General features: G+C 39.0%; 2 protein-coding genes across 2 annotated transcripts; both read right to left on the reverse strand.

Moving 5' to 3' along the window:
• Window positions 1–795: 795 nt before the first annotated feature.
• Window positions 796–1725, reverse strand: LOC103052589 (olfactory receptor 4S2-like). The gene has a single exon (XM_007445303.2). The coding sequence runs from the start codon at window positions 1711–1713 to the stop codon at window positions 796–798; it is 918 nt and encodes a 305-aa protein (XP_007445365.2). The 5' UTR covers window positions 1714–1725.
• Window positions 1726–8494: 6769 nt separating this feature from the next.
• On the reverse strand, window positions 8495–9451 carry LOC103052819 (olfactory receptor 4S2-like). Its single transcript, XM_007445304.3, has one exon. The coding sequence runs from the start codon at window positions 9449–9451 to the stop codon at window positions 8495–8497; it is 957 nt and encodes a 318-aa protein (XP_007445366.3).
• Window positions 9452–15526: the final 6075 nt, after the last annotated feature.

A 15526-nucleotide genomic window follows, 5' to 3' on the forward strand; every position in this document is an offset into this window, starting at 1 on the left:
TTTCAACTTACCCAAACATGGGCACCTATTTTCCTTTATTTTTGCAAAGTGAGAATATCAGGAAAATAGAAAGGCCAATGTGGCCATTCTTAGTATTCCTCCTGCAGCTTGAGAACACAGTCCACAGACATACTGGCTACCGAACATATCTCCTTTAAAGGCAGACAAGCTGTCTATGTCTAAAATTAATTTCCTGCATGGATTTCATCAAGTGATTCTAAACAGCAATTGCATTCAAATGTGACTATACAGAGATCAAACTTATAGAGCTTCTTAGTACCTCTTGGATAGTTAACACACAAAACTAGTGCTCCTTGAATCATCAGAATAGAACTATTGCAGCAGGAGGAAGAATAAATTAGCCTTCCTGAAACACAGATAACCACATAAATAAGATTTTCAAAAGTAAGTGGGACATTTTCCCTCTGCATTGACCCAGCGTCACAAGCCTATAGCAACAATTATTTTTAACTAAATATTACATCTCATAATGTAATAGTTACTGTTTTCACTGTATGTCAGGACAAAAAGTCAAATCTTCTGTCCCTAGCCATGAACCTTAGGGGAAAAAAAAATCTTTGTACATAGTATCAAAATGTAAGGCATCTTAATTAGAAGTTCCACTTATATGCTCATTATTTCAAGGGGACATGATTCATTTTTGTTGAAACTTTGCTAAAGATGGAAAACTCCCCCTTCCAACAGGCCCAGTACTAATGCTAATCCACTTTTCTCCACCATTAATATGACATGTGATTATACCAAGGTTATATTTTTAAATCCACCTTTAATTTTCTACCCCAAATTTTTGCTCCATAATTTTCTCATGGCATTTTTTACCTCTTCATTTCTCAAGGTGTAAATTAATGGATTGAGCATAGGAGTGATAATAGTATAGAAAACAGCCACACTTTTGTCCTCTGAGAACGTGGTTGAAGGCCTCATGTAAAGGAAAATGCAGGGGCCAAAAAGCAGAATCACAACCATGATGTGGGAAGCACAGGTTGAAAGAGCCTTGAGACGTCCTTCGGAAGAACGAGTCCTCAATGTGAATAGGATAACAATGTAAGAAATAGTCAGCACAAGAAAAGAACTGAGGGAAATCATGCCACTGTTGGCAATGACAATAAGTCCAATAATGTAGGTATCAGTGCAGGCTAATTTTAATAAAGGGTGAACATCACAAAAATAGTGATCAATTTCATTAGGACCACAGAAGGGTAGTTGTATGGTTAGGAGCATCTGTATCATTGAATGTACAAACCCACCCAGCCATGAAAGAATCACCATCCAACTGCAGACACTCTTGTTCATAATAACAGTATAATGGAGAGGCTTGCAGATCGCAATATATCGGTCGTATGCCATCAGTGTGAGAAGGAAAATTTCAGTACAGCCAAAAAAGTGGACTGCAAAGAGCTGTGCTATGCAACCAACAAAAGAGATGGTTTTCTTTTTAACCAGGAAGTCAGCTATCAGTCTAGGAGCAGTGACAGAGGAGTAACAGATATCTATGAAGGAAAGGTAACTGAGAAAGAAATACATGGGAGAAGTCAGGTGGTGACTGCTCTTGATTGTGACAATGATCAGTAGATTCCCCAGCAGAATTGCCACATAGAAGATCAAAAACAGACCAAAACAAGCTCTCTGTAACTCTTGATCCTGAGTAAGCCCCAGGAGGATGAATTCAGAAACATTATTTAGGTTCTCCATATTCTCAAGGCTAGATAACACATTACAACATGATGTTCAATCACCAATCATGTAAAATTAGGAGTATTCTCAAATAAAGGTTTGGGTTTTTTAAAAAATATATACACACCATAGCAGACTGACAAAATCCTTGAATTGGATATTCTCAACTCCTGATTCCTTCAGACATAAGAAATGATTACCCTAAAATTTAATGGAGATAAACAGTTGTCAGAAATTGAATGTATACTCAGCAATTCAGGGAAGTCAGTTAGGAAGTGCTGAAGGGCAACAATCTCACAGACACTGGGGAAGCTTTTCTTGAAAAACAAATTTGTGACCTAGATTAAAGTAAGGTTAAAGCCAAATGTTTAGGCATCCAATACGTTTCTTTTCAATGTATATTCAAACATCATGTTGACCAATCACTGTTTCATTCAGTTATACAAACAATCCTGTCAAAACCTTCACATTTCATAGGCGCTCCAAAATCAGCTACTGACTTTAATAGGAATCATCAGCATCACTGAATGCCATTGGTGTTCTTTTGTTCTATTGGATCGCATGTAAATCATAGCCAAATGTCCTGATTCAGTCATCTAGCAATAATGACATGACAAGAATACATTTTTCAGTCTGTTTTCCCTTATTATACATGGTGTGTTCAGAATCTCATGCAGAGAACTGAGGTGTAATATACTGCTAGATAGGAAGAAACGCCAATATTGGAATACCATCTCTTGCTGCCCTTTTTGTTCTTTCCAAATGGAATAAATCCAAATAATTAAGGCTGCAGTTCAGTGCCCACTGGTTTAAGTGAAGCAGTAAGGCACGTTGTGACTGGGATGTAAACATTTAGAAAAGCACTAAATGGCACTAAAGTTGTTGCAGCTAGCAATCATCTGGATTTCTACAGCCCTGATATGGTATTTCTAATACAGCGGAAGTTTGCATGTTGGCATGTATACAGCTAGGCTCTGCAACTTAAACCAGCTTGTTCTATCACTATAAAAACAAATTCAATTGTTGTCCAGCCAGGTAAACTAACAGGTAGTTCAGATGGCAATACAAACAGTATTTGCATTATAGAGGGTATGAGAATTTAGCATTATATAGCCGTGTTTTGGAGTTATATGGAAAAAGAGTAAAAATGTTGTCATATATAACAAGCATGTTTTCCTTTGTTTTCAAAGCCTCCTACAGTGGCTACCAGCTTAACCTGAATTTGGCAAATGAAAAAAAAAAGGCATTTAATATGCCTGAATAAAAAATAGAGTAAAATTTATACGTTCAGTTTTTTTAAAATATTTGATTGTTCCAAGGCCCTCAGGAAAACACAGGAAGGGAAAGAGTATTTAACTTAGAGCTCCCAGATCTGGTCTGTAAAAGTCCAGTTTTCAATGAGATGGCAGCAGAATTAGAGTTTTCTTATTATCTGAAAGCCAGTTTGGTACCAGGCTAGAAACAAGGAGACCATGAGTTTTAGTTTTGCCTTTGACCACAAAACCAGCAAAATAAATTTGGGCCAGGTACTCTCTCTCAGCCTTAGGAAAAAGGCAATGGTAAACCACTTCTGAAACTTTTGCCAACTACGCGTACGTGTCCAATTAATTGCCAGGAGTCAAGAATGACTAAAGACACACACATAGAAAATGTTATCTAATAGTAATCCAGATTTCTACAGCCCAACCTGGTAGCCCTGTTCACTCGTTCCCTTCCAGTTGGTTATCTTACCCTGCAACTCCTCTCTAATGTTTTCATCCAACCAGGAATTTTGAGTACATTTAGTTTGCAAGCAAGCAGAGTAGCTCCCAGTGCTTTGGGGAGGAAAAACAAATCACACATGAGAAAATGGGCCATTTTTAATTTAGATTTCAGAAACATTTGGGGAGTGATTGCAAAACAAGACTATTCCTCAGTCATGCTGTTCAACATATATATGCCACAGAATAGGTGCTAAACAAAACTTTGAAACCAGGTAGAACTCACATCTTTCTGGAATATAGTAACTATCATGTCTGCATACTTAAGTCAGTTATAGCCAATCTCCTTCATTACTTGATTGGTTGAGCTATCTCTAGTCCATAGCATCTTCCAGCCCTACCAAACTTGTCCTCAAAATTCTGCTTACACTCTCTCTCTCCCACACTCTCTCTCAACCAGCCAGGTGAGTTTCCATGAAGCTCTTCAATAAATAAGCAAACTGGCTTTGAATGCTCTGTGATTCTGCCTACCTTCGTCTTCCCCAATTCTGTAAGCCATAGTATCTTTTCTTCAGCTGCCCATTTTATAAAGAAACCCCAAATGAAGCCAATGCACAGCCTCTTTCTCTCTCTGTCCACCAAAAAGGGTTGCTCTTACAGGTTGTCTTCCTTGCCTTATTCAGAACCATGAAATGAAATATTTAAATATGGCTAGGTTCTGCCATTACATCATTGATCCAGTTAACAACCTCCCAGAAGAATTCAAATGTTTCCAAATGAAAAATAAATGCTAACCTATGAACGAACTTTTTTAGTGTACTGAACTCCTTTCAATCTAGTTTTCAGTAGTTAATTAGCATCCATTTGAAGTGAAGCCTTATAGCAGTCTCCCCTAACTTCCAGATGCGTAGGACCACACTGTCCATCATCACCCATACTGGATGGCATACTGAAGCCTTCCAGAGAGTTCAGGGGCTGAATGTGCCCACAATCATTCAAACTTTGCCTACTAGCATGACCAAAGATAAGCAGATCATCATGACTGGGCACTCCATGTTGATACTTCCACTGGTAGCAGAGCAAGCAATGGTATGCCAGTGGCTTTTGAAAGCCATCTTGGACTCTCAGTATCACATTTGGGAGGGTAGACTGGATCATCCCCTTGCACCGACCATTTCTGGGCTAAACTGGAAACAACAGTTTCGGATTCCTGATGTTCTTTTTTGAACCACCAATAACCAGATTGACCCAGACTCAATAGACTCAAAGCATTGGAAACTTGGCAGTTGGTTGGGTTTTGTATCTCACTTCAGTGGATACGGGGGAGACTTTTATTTTACAGAAGGAAAGCTTACAAAGTTCAATCTGTTTTTTATCTTTTTTAGCTTCTGCTTTCTATTTCTGTTCTATCAGAAATATTGACTGTTCTATTTCTATTGACTTTTTCTTTGCCTCTTCTCCTTGTTTGTTCCTAGCTGGGCTTTCTGAGTCTTCTCCTCTTTCCTATCTTTGCACCATCTGAGGGAAACTTCTCCCTCATGCCAGTCTGAGGGAAGGAAATAAACACCTCTCTCTCCTCAGTTTTCTCAGCTGCTGCCTCCTTTCCAGTTGCCTCTTCTCCTAAGGGCTGCCCATCTCTTACTTTGCCTCTTTACTTCAACTCCTGGGCTTGGGCTCTGTTTATGCAGCAGCTTCTTTTTCATGAGGCCTGTGGTGGCACAGCTCCCAGGCAGCCATCTTGCCTCCTGTCTGCGTCTCCTCACACTGCTGTTTGATTGGCAGCTGCAGACTGATTGGCAGCTGGGTCGTCCTGGCGATGGGGGAGGGCCAAGAAGGGAGGGAAAGGAGCACAGGTGCTTCTAAGCTGCTCAGGCAGTCTGTCCTTCCACACCATGATTACCTGCTTGATTGGGCCTCCACCTCCAGGGCAGCCTTCATTATCTTAAAATATCTTGAGATATTATATCCAGGAACGCTTAGACACCACTAATTAGGTATTATTTAATACAGTCAGTACTGTCATGGCAAGGCCTTGCCTAGCAACAATGTGAACATGTCTCCAAAGCAGTTACTATCTTGATAGCATGCCTGCTGCCAGTGTATATGGATCCTCCTATGCCTGGCTGGCCTAGTGACCTAAAGCCTACAGCTGTACCTTCTGCTCCATCCCCATCCCCATCTGCTTCAGCTTCATGCTTCCCCTCTACTGATAACCAAGAAGTTAGAACTTCCTAAGGCACCCAACTCATCAATGACTCTGGGTGGCATACAAAGTTACAAACCACAGCCCAACATAAAAGCCAATAAATAAATGTCACAACAAGGGGGAAAACATGTTACACATGTGCTAATCCAATAGTGGCACACCCCACCCAAGCCCAAGGCCTGGGGAAAAGCCCAGGTTTTCAAAGTTCTCTTTGAAGGGTTGGAGCTGTTCAAATCTCCAGGGGGACATTATTCTAGAGAGCAGGTCCTCTACAGAGAAGGTCCTCTACAGAGAAGGTACAGCTCCTGGATCCATAAGGTGGCCCTGCTTGATACCTTGAACCTGGAGCATGCCAACTTTGTCAGCTCTTACAGGAGAGGCAGAAACAATGTAAGAAAAATAGTCCCTCAAATAACTCAGCCTATATGTTATGTAGGGCTTTGTAATTGGAAAAAAGCACCTTGAATCGTATCTGGGAACCTACTGGTAACCAATGCAGATCATGTAGGAGAAATGTTACATCGGCACACAGAGGGTATGCCCATAATTGCTTATCTCGCTGTATTCTGAAACAGCTATAGCTTCCAAATGGTCTTCAAGGACAGCCCCATAGATAGTGCACTGCAATAGTCTACACACAGGTTGATTAAAGAATGAGTGACCGTGAGAAGAGCCTCCCAGTCCAGGAAAGACAAATCTGTGCAAAGGCCTTCTTGGCCACAGCTGCCACCTGTTCTTCAAGCATGAGCTCTGACTCCAGGAAGACCCCCAACTTGTGCATGGGTTCCATCTAAGGAAGTGCATCCCCATTCAGAAGTAAAGATGGAAAGGCCAAAGAGCAACTAAAGTTTGATCCAACCCTGATCAAGGACTGAATGTAACGTCTTCCATCTTCAGATCACATGAAAACTTCCCTGAAACAAAACCCACATCTAATATGTCCCCATATGTATAGGTCTAGCCCTCAGTAGTCAGTCAGGTTCATGTTTATTATGGAAATGCCAAACCACTTTAAACTCTGTCACATGAGGGTAAGCTAAGGTTTCCCAGAATGAGGGCTTAAAAAAGACTTTCAGAGAGCTGTTAGAAGTGTAATGGTATGTGGGAATGACCTTGGGAGACAGGGCAAAGAGACGCAACCAAAGGAACTGTTAGATAAAAGCAGCTCAGCCCACAGCAGGAATGTGGGCAAGGTAAGAGGCTCAGAAGAGACCCTCCTAAGTTTCTTGGGCTGTAAAGGGGATGGGGGAAGAGATATACTTTCAGACTTGTAAGATTGTCAGCCTTGCGAGGTAGACCAGACAGGAAACACAGCCAGATGAGCTAATTCTACTTTATTGTAAAACTACATTAACAGAATCTTGCAAGTCTGAAAGTACTTCTCTCCCTCCATCCCCCTAACAACTCAAAAACTAGGGAAGGGCTCTTCTGAGCCTCTTGCCCCATCCACATTGCTGCTGCTGGCTCAGCTGTCTTTTATCTGATCATTCCCTTGGCTATGTCTCTTTGTCCTGTCTCCCAAGGTCATACCCACATACCATTACAATTATATATGTGATTTTGCATCTCCAGACTACAACATCCTATCAGATTTGGCTCCATTGTGGAAAAAGCTCTTTCCAGCAATTAATGGGGCCTCAGGAATATTCTGTCCCAGACCCCAACTACATCTTATGTGTAAAGCCGTGTTTCTCAATCTTGGCAACTTGAAGATGTGTGGACTTCAGCTCTCAGAATTCCTCAGCCATCCATGCTGGCTGGGGAGTTCTGAGAGCTGAAGTCTACACATCTTTAAGTGGCCAAGGTTGAGAAACACTGATGTAGAGGGTGATGTGTTCCCCTGGATATATTTGAGCCAGTCCCTTCAGAATATATATGCTCTCCTTTTCAGTAAATGGGAATATCTATGTGAGAGAAATTGTGTGCAATTTCTACCCTCCACTCTTTTTTTTTTTTTTTTTTTACTAAAAGATGGCTACTAAGTAGGGAAATCCCTGTATGGATTTGGATTCACAGTCCTGTTGCTGTTTTGGTAGGGAGAGGTACAATAATTTGCCAGGGAATGGGGGGGGGGCGGAATGATTCAAAGCTGTGATCTCTTTAGTGTATTTGTCAATATACCACAGGGTATTTTTCTGATCTAGTGGCAACTGTCTAGTCCTCTGCATTATTATGTTGGGATGTGGTTCTTAGCAGCAGCATTCTTGGTTGTCTAACTAGGTTGTTTCCATATTAGTGTGGGTGGGTGTTGTTGGTAGTACATTTTCTGACCTGGGTTTGAGCTTCCAAAAGGTGACCTCCAATGTTATATGGCCAAAATCAATTTGCAGTTTCACATACCTGCTAGAACGTGTGCATAGATATAAATATAGTTAATGGAGTGGAACTGTAAAAAATAATAAAACCCCAATGTGAAATGTTGAATGCCTTGTCAAACTAAATTTGATTCATTTGGTAATGTACTCCCCGCTTCAAAGTTTTATGGACTTATGTATAAGAGTGCCAATGTGATGTTCAATCCAATGTTAAAAAATATAATGTAAATCAAACTACTGAATTATTTTCTGGTATAGTTTCTCCTCTGGTTATTTTCCCATAATTAGAATGTTCAGAGAAAATCATTGAAAACCATTTGAAATCACTACCAATCTAGAGTCTCCTTTCCCCTGAAACACAACTTCTGCTTCATATTTGATATGTTTATTTCCAGATATATTCAAGTTGCTCTATAACCAAGTTATCAAATTATTTACCACAAAAGTATAACAAAATAAAATGCAAAGGGTTAATGGGATACCAATATTAAAAACAGCAGAATACATTGACAGAAATAAAATAAAATCTTCACATGAAGGCAGGCATCCTGTTGTAACTATTTCTACACATGCTCTGTTTACATATTTGTTTTTTCAGCTGAAATAATTTTTCTGCTCCATAATTTTTTAATGGCGTTCTTCATCTCTGAATTTCTTAATGTGTAGATTAATGGGTTCAGCATTGGGGTGATAATAGTATAAAACACAGCTACTGTCTTGTCTTCTGAGAAGTTGCTGGAAGGGCGTATATAGGTAAAGGTGCATGGCCCAAAAAATAAAATCACTACTGTGACATGGGAAGCACAAGTAGAAAGAGCCTTACGACGCCCTTCGGAAGAATGAGATCTCAAGGAGACCAAGATGACAACATATGATACAACTAAGATGAGGAAGCAGCTTAAAGCAATCATCCCACTGTTCGCAACCACTATGATGCCGATGATATAGGTATCTGTACAAACCAGTTTCAATAGAGGGTGGACATCACAAAAATAATGGTCAATTTCATTGGGCCCACAAAAAGGAAGCTGAGCGGTGAGAAGAGTCTGCACCAAGGAGTGCAGAAACCCCCCGACCCAAGAAGCTGCTACCATCTGCCCACAGACTCGCCTGGTCATAATGGTGGTATAGTGGAGTGGTTTGCAAATTGCAATGTACCGGTCATAGGCCATCACTGTAAGAATGAAGATCTCTGTGCAGCCAAAGAAATGAACTCCAAAGAGCTGAGCTATGCAGCCAATAAATGAGATGGTTTTTGTTTCCAGAAGAAAATCTGTAATCATTTTGGGAGCTGTGACGGAGGAATAGCAAATGTCTACAAAGGATAAGTAGCTGAGGAAGTAATACATGGGAGAAGCCAAGTGGGCATTGAAAATTATCGTGACTACTATGAGAAAGTTTCCCAGCACAATGATTAAATAGAAGCACAGAAACAGGACAAAGCATATTTTCTGGGTTTCTTCGTTTTGCGTGAGGCCAAAGAGGATAAATTCAGTCACGTTGTTTGTGTGGAGTGTCATGGATGGGAAGTCCATATCTAGATGACCTGCAATACAGTGTAAATAACTATCAACTGACATATTTTATTAACATGTATTTTTGATGATTTATGCCTGATCTTATATGCCTAAAAGAATGACGGTAGATGTCTGAAGATGCAGAGTACAGGCTAACCATTTCAGATGGCAGACCTGAAATCCTATATTTGAATTCTTGATTGAGAATGTATGCATAAATAAATAAATAAATAAATAAATAAATGTTCTCGTAACATTTTTTAAAACCTAGCACATCAGGGAAAAGAACTTCGTGCTGTTTTATTTTCCAGTTGCTATGACCTTTTTTTTTCAAAAAACGAACAAACATGGGAATATTAAAACAAAAACTGACAAACAGAAATTCCAGGGCTTCTTTCTTACCACTTCAGGATTCTACTATATGACCATGTTTTGTTTGCATATCATGCCCCTTTCAAAGTGAGTACTGAAGTACTCTGAGTATAATATGAATATATTCTATCTCAAGCCACCTATCTTTTATTAATTTTGTAAGATAACCATGCACATCCATCCACCCATCCTTTTATGCATCTATCCCCATCATGCTATTCCCTTTCAGGGTAAGTAATATTACGCAAAGCAAAGAAAGGGAGTAAGAAATAGTAACCCAGAGAAACTGAAGACACGAGGGGAGGGAGGGAGGGGAGGGAAGATAGCTTAATCTAGTTTATACCAACAATTGCACTATGCTTCCTCATAGCTTTTCCATCCTCACAAAACATTCTTGGTTCTACCACATCTATATACCGCTTCATACATTATCTTTTTTGTTCTTTTCACCTCTTTCTGAGCATCTCATCAACTTCATCCAACTACTTTCTCATCTTTCCTTTCTCTTGACTAGGTCACTGATCCTTCATAAGTTTGATATGCCATTCAATCCTCATTAATTCTCTCCATATGGCTAAACTACCTCAACATACTTCTTTCACACTAGTCATTCATGTTTCTATTCCATTCGTATTCATTCAGCACTCATCCATTCTTCACCCTATCTCCTTCTTTTACTACAAATATTCTTATAATATTAAAGACTCTGATCCCACTGCATTCAACTTACTGTCATGTCTTTCCTGGTGCACCCAACTTGCACTTTTATATAACAAAGTGGGCAGAAGTACATTCTTACACACAACCATTATTGCTTCTTTCAACAAATATTCATTCCTTGCAACAAACTACATACCTCCCACCATGTTTATACCAGTATTTGTGTCTCATAAAATTTTCCAATTGTTTTTTTCCTCGTTAATAAATGTTCTACCAAGGGACACAAATTCATCAGCTTGCTGTGTTTTTATTCCATTTATGTATAACATTTTGCAATCATTCACCCCAGTTTCTCTGTCAAACACAAATTAAATATTTTGATCTTTGATACACTGTTTTTCAGATCCATACTTTTCATTGCATCATACCATTTATCTAACATTTACTGAGATCATTCAGGTTCTCAGAAACAACATGGCATTGTCTGCATACAAAACTGCATATACACTCACATTCTCAGTCAGCATACCTCTGACATTACAACAAACATTTGTAATAGATGCATCCATAAACACATTGAACAACTAAGGAACAATGTACATCCTTGTCTAACCCCCTGCTCAATGTTGAACTATTGGTTAAACATCTGATTTATTCTCATACATGCTTTATTTCCATCATATACTGCTCTTATCACATTCAGAACCATCCTTCAGTTCCATATTAATGCAAAACATTCCCTAATTCAAGACTATTCACTTTATTGAATGCTTTCTCTAAATCAACAAATGTACAATAAACTTTCATTCTCACACTCATGCATTGCTCAGTGAATATGCTGCTGAAATTTGATTAAAAATTACCAAAACAGGAGTGGTATGATTTCTTCCTGATTTTCAGGTGGGGGGAGGACAGATAAGATATTTGTTCCCCTAAAAAAAAGTGGACTCAAAATTCTGCCCTTGCTCTTGACTTTGACATTTTTATATCATTACCCTGCTCCCTGTGGTTGTTAGCCATTATAAGAAAATAAATATGTGTGGCTTCTGACTGCCAAATTGTTGCCCACCTTTGTAATAAGCAGAGGTACCTTTCAGGAGAAGCATACAAAGAATTCTTATAATCTAATAAATGCTGAAATCAGTTTCCAACATTTATGTAGATTACACTGAACAAACAAGAGGTTAGGAGAGACATTTTACAGATCTTCATCACTGAAATCATCAATTCAGCCTGAAAAATTCATAATAAGTATGCTTATTATTTTATTGTTGTAATGTTCTGTAAAGCCAATCTTTCTGCATTCTTCTGTTATGTAGTTTGGTTAAACAATGTGTCTACTATGCGTTGGCTAATCTAACATTTTTTTTATTTAAAAAGAAAACACTAAGACAAATAGTCACATTACTAATAAACAGACATGAACACATATTTCTTTGTTTCACCCTCTGTATGTTTTCAATCAGTGGGCACAATTCCACCCAAGTTAAGCACGTTTAGATCTCGCTGATTACAGTGGAATTATTTGGAAACCTGTTTATTTTTGTTTAAAAAGAGGGGGGGGGAGTAATCAATCAACTGAGACACAATATTTTAAAAAAAAAAAAAAGGAAAATGATGCATTCCAAAATAACATACCGTGTTTATGGTTTAATTTTTGATGGCCTCTCTCTGATGTTAATGTTGAAAAGCAAAGAGCATGTAGAAGCTATGGAGCCTTAGAGAAAACTCTATATTCTATGGTATTGGATGAGTAATTGCTGAAAATTACTCCTGATCTCTAAGTTATATCTTAAATATTTGCCTGCACCACCTCCTTCAAAAGAGCAGTCCACCAGTATTCTGCTGCTCCAAGGAAATGTATCTCGTATTAATATAATGACTAATAAGATCAGTGCCAGTGGGATGGTTACAATGCCATTAAGATGTTACCTTTCTTTGAATGTTCTTAGAAAGCAGAGTATTTTTTAAATTTCTGTTTTTGGAAAATGTTCATTAGCTTTAGTCATTACTGTATAAAACTTGTCCACTGATACAATCCTTAGGGAGCTGAGAGGTGTGGCTGGAATATCTCACTGCCATTTTTTTTTTTTTTTTTACAGAGTTTGAACAGAAACACTGAGTCAGGGACTGACAGAAAATCATAAACCAGGATAATAAGATCCCAGGAGCAAAGCAAATGGCAGGAGGGACATGAACCAAAGAAGGAGCTGAACTTTACGTCACTTTCAAATAAGTACTGGCACTTTGTTTGAGGATCTCTTTCAACAACTTAGGTTCATCTTTATTTTTATTTGTGGAAAGTGATTCATTTAGAATGCTTCCAAATGCTGCCAGATCCCAGTGCTTAAAGTTAGCTATTGGGAGAAGAAATTTGTATCAAGTTGCAACTGGGAAGGAAGGAAGGAAGGAAGGAAGGAAGGAAGGAAGGAAGGAAGGAAGGAAGGAAGGAAGGAAGGAAGGAAGGAAGGAAGGAAGGAAGGAAGACTGTTTTCACAAGGAAAGTGATCAGGAAAAACCCTGCCTCCTGCTTCTCCCCTCCTACAATGGAAATGTTCTTAACAATTTTAATGTAACATCATCTAATCATCTTGAGAGGAATTCTCACTCTTGGCCAAGGCGTAGATGGCAGGAAGATTTAAGCTGGATCAGACAGTGCCAAAGCTAGCATGGACCCAAGATATAACGAGCTTTATAAGTAATAACCAGGACCTTAAGTTGGACCCAGATGCCAACTGGCAACTAATGCATCTCTTGCAGTATTGGTGTTATTTTGCTATACACGTTTCAACTAGTTAGAAAATGAGCAGCTGCATTTTGTACACCCTGCAAAATAACACTGATAATGCATGGTCAGCATGAGAGCTCCTGAAGCATCCCAGCGTAAATACTAAAGCACACAGCTGAAGAATACAATAAGACACAAGAGCCCCGAGCCAACATGTTCATGTAATCAGCAGGAGTTGAACTGACTACATTACTGTAGTATGTTTAAGCAGAAGGTGGAGAGACAGATACCTGTAATATCAAAGGAGGAAGGGATGAAAAACCAAATCACTGATGAAAGAATGAGATAATCCATCTTGTGCCAATCAAGAAACAGCAATACACTTTTCTTCGCTAATCCTATAGACCACTATACAAAATTTATGTAGACCTATCAGCCTGAATTTTCAAGTCACAAAGGGATTGCAAAGCGCAATGGTAAGCCCAAGAGGACCATACAGTCCAATCAATGAGAGAGTACCATATATCTGTATAGCATCTAACTTTAGGAGGATGTGTTTTATTGATTTAAGCTCTGCAGAGGTGCAAAGACAAACTCTCTTACAATACAGAAATGATCTGTGTTTCCAAACAAAACCACCATGGGTAAGGCATTGCATCAAAGTAGTGTGAAAGATCTGGAAATTATTATATTGAATAGACAATCTGCTGGCTTCAGGGAACAATTGATTCTATCCAAATTAAAGTAACTTGGAACAAGTGACACATCCGGTTGGTAATCTATATCCCTTCTTCTTTGCTTAATAATGGCTTTGACGTTTTCAAATTTGAATTTAAGTATAAATATTTCTATTTATTTGTAGAAAATATAAATTATTATGAAAAAGGGAGGATGATTCTGTCCTTCTCATGAGTGATACATATTACAGGGTTTTTGCACAACCATTTCATATGGATTGAAGAATCATATGGATCTCAGACTCATGGTAGAATATCTCCATTTAAAATTTGCATAGAAGAATCCTCCTTTATTTATGAATATTTATCCATGCTGGAATTAATAACATGTTAAACATGGCAGCACATTCACAAGAGCTTCACAAAATATATTTCAGTTTTCATTCACAAAGTGTGTAAGGGGAGGAGAAAAAGTACATGAATGAATCCAGTTCAATGGAGCAGAGCATGCATTAAACAAAATAATATGGTTGCCTGAGGCATCTGATTTGTAGTTTCAGGGAAGGGTAAAATAATAATAATAATAATAATAATAATAATAATAATAACAACAACAACAACAACAACAACAACAGCAGCAGCAGCAGCAGCAGCAACAACAACCCTGAAATCAAGAAGAAGGTTAGTAGTGAATACATAAGAAGAGTGAAGAAGATCTTAAAGTCCAAACTTAGTGGTGGAAATACCATCAAGGCAATTAACAACTGGGCAATTCCAGTCATTAGATACACAGCTGGAATAGTGGACGGGCTCAAGCTGAACTAAAAGCCCTGGATAGAAAGACCAGAAAAATAATGACAATGAATCTTGCCCTTCATCCACGCAGCGATGTTGACAGACTCTACTTACCAAGGGGCATAGGTGGGCATGGAATGTTGCAAGTACACCAGACAGTTGAAGCAGAAAAAAGGGCATTGGAAGAATATCTGAAGGACAGTGAAGAAGATGCACTGAAGCTAGTACACCATGAAGGCTTACTGAATACCGAAGAGACCAAACTGACCTACAAGAAAAACCAAATGAAGAATAGAAAAGAGACATGGCAAGGCAAAGTATTACATGGCCAGTACACACACACACACACACACACACACACACACAAACTAGCAGGCAAAGCAGATAACAACAAGACCTGGCAATGGCTAAGAGCAGGAAAGTTGAAGAAAGAGATGGAGGGGCTAATTCTGGCTGCACAAGACCAAGCCTTAAGAATGTAATGCATACAAAGCCAGAATTGAGAAGACAGCAACAGACAGCAAATGCCATCTCTACAAAGAAACTGAAGAAACAGTGGACCACCTAGCTAGCTGCTGCAAGAAGATCTCACAGACTGACTACAAACAAAGGCATGACAAAGTATCAACAATGGTGCATTGGAATATCTGCAAGAAGCACCATTCGCCTGCAAGCAAGAGCTGGTGGGACCACAAAGCAGACAAAGTAATAGAAGATGAAGAAGATGAAGTGTTCTGGGACTTTAGAATTCAAACAGACAAGCACCTGCCACACAACACCCCAGACTGAACAATTGTTGATAAGAAAGACAAAAAAGTCTGGATAGTGGACACTGCAATACCTGGAGATAGCAGAACAGAA

The sequence above is a fragment of the Python bivittatus genome, unplaced genomic scaffold, assembly GCF_059951505.1.
Source record: "Python bivittatus isolate LINGU-HERP-01145 unplaced genomic scaffold, Pbiv_v1 ctg000480_np1212, whole genome shotgun sequence".
Lineage (NCBI taxonomy): Eukaryota > Metazoa > Chordata > Lepidosauria > Squamata > Pythonidae > Python > Python bivittatus.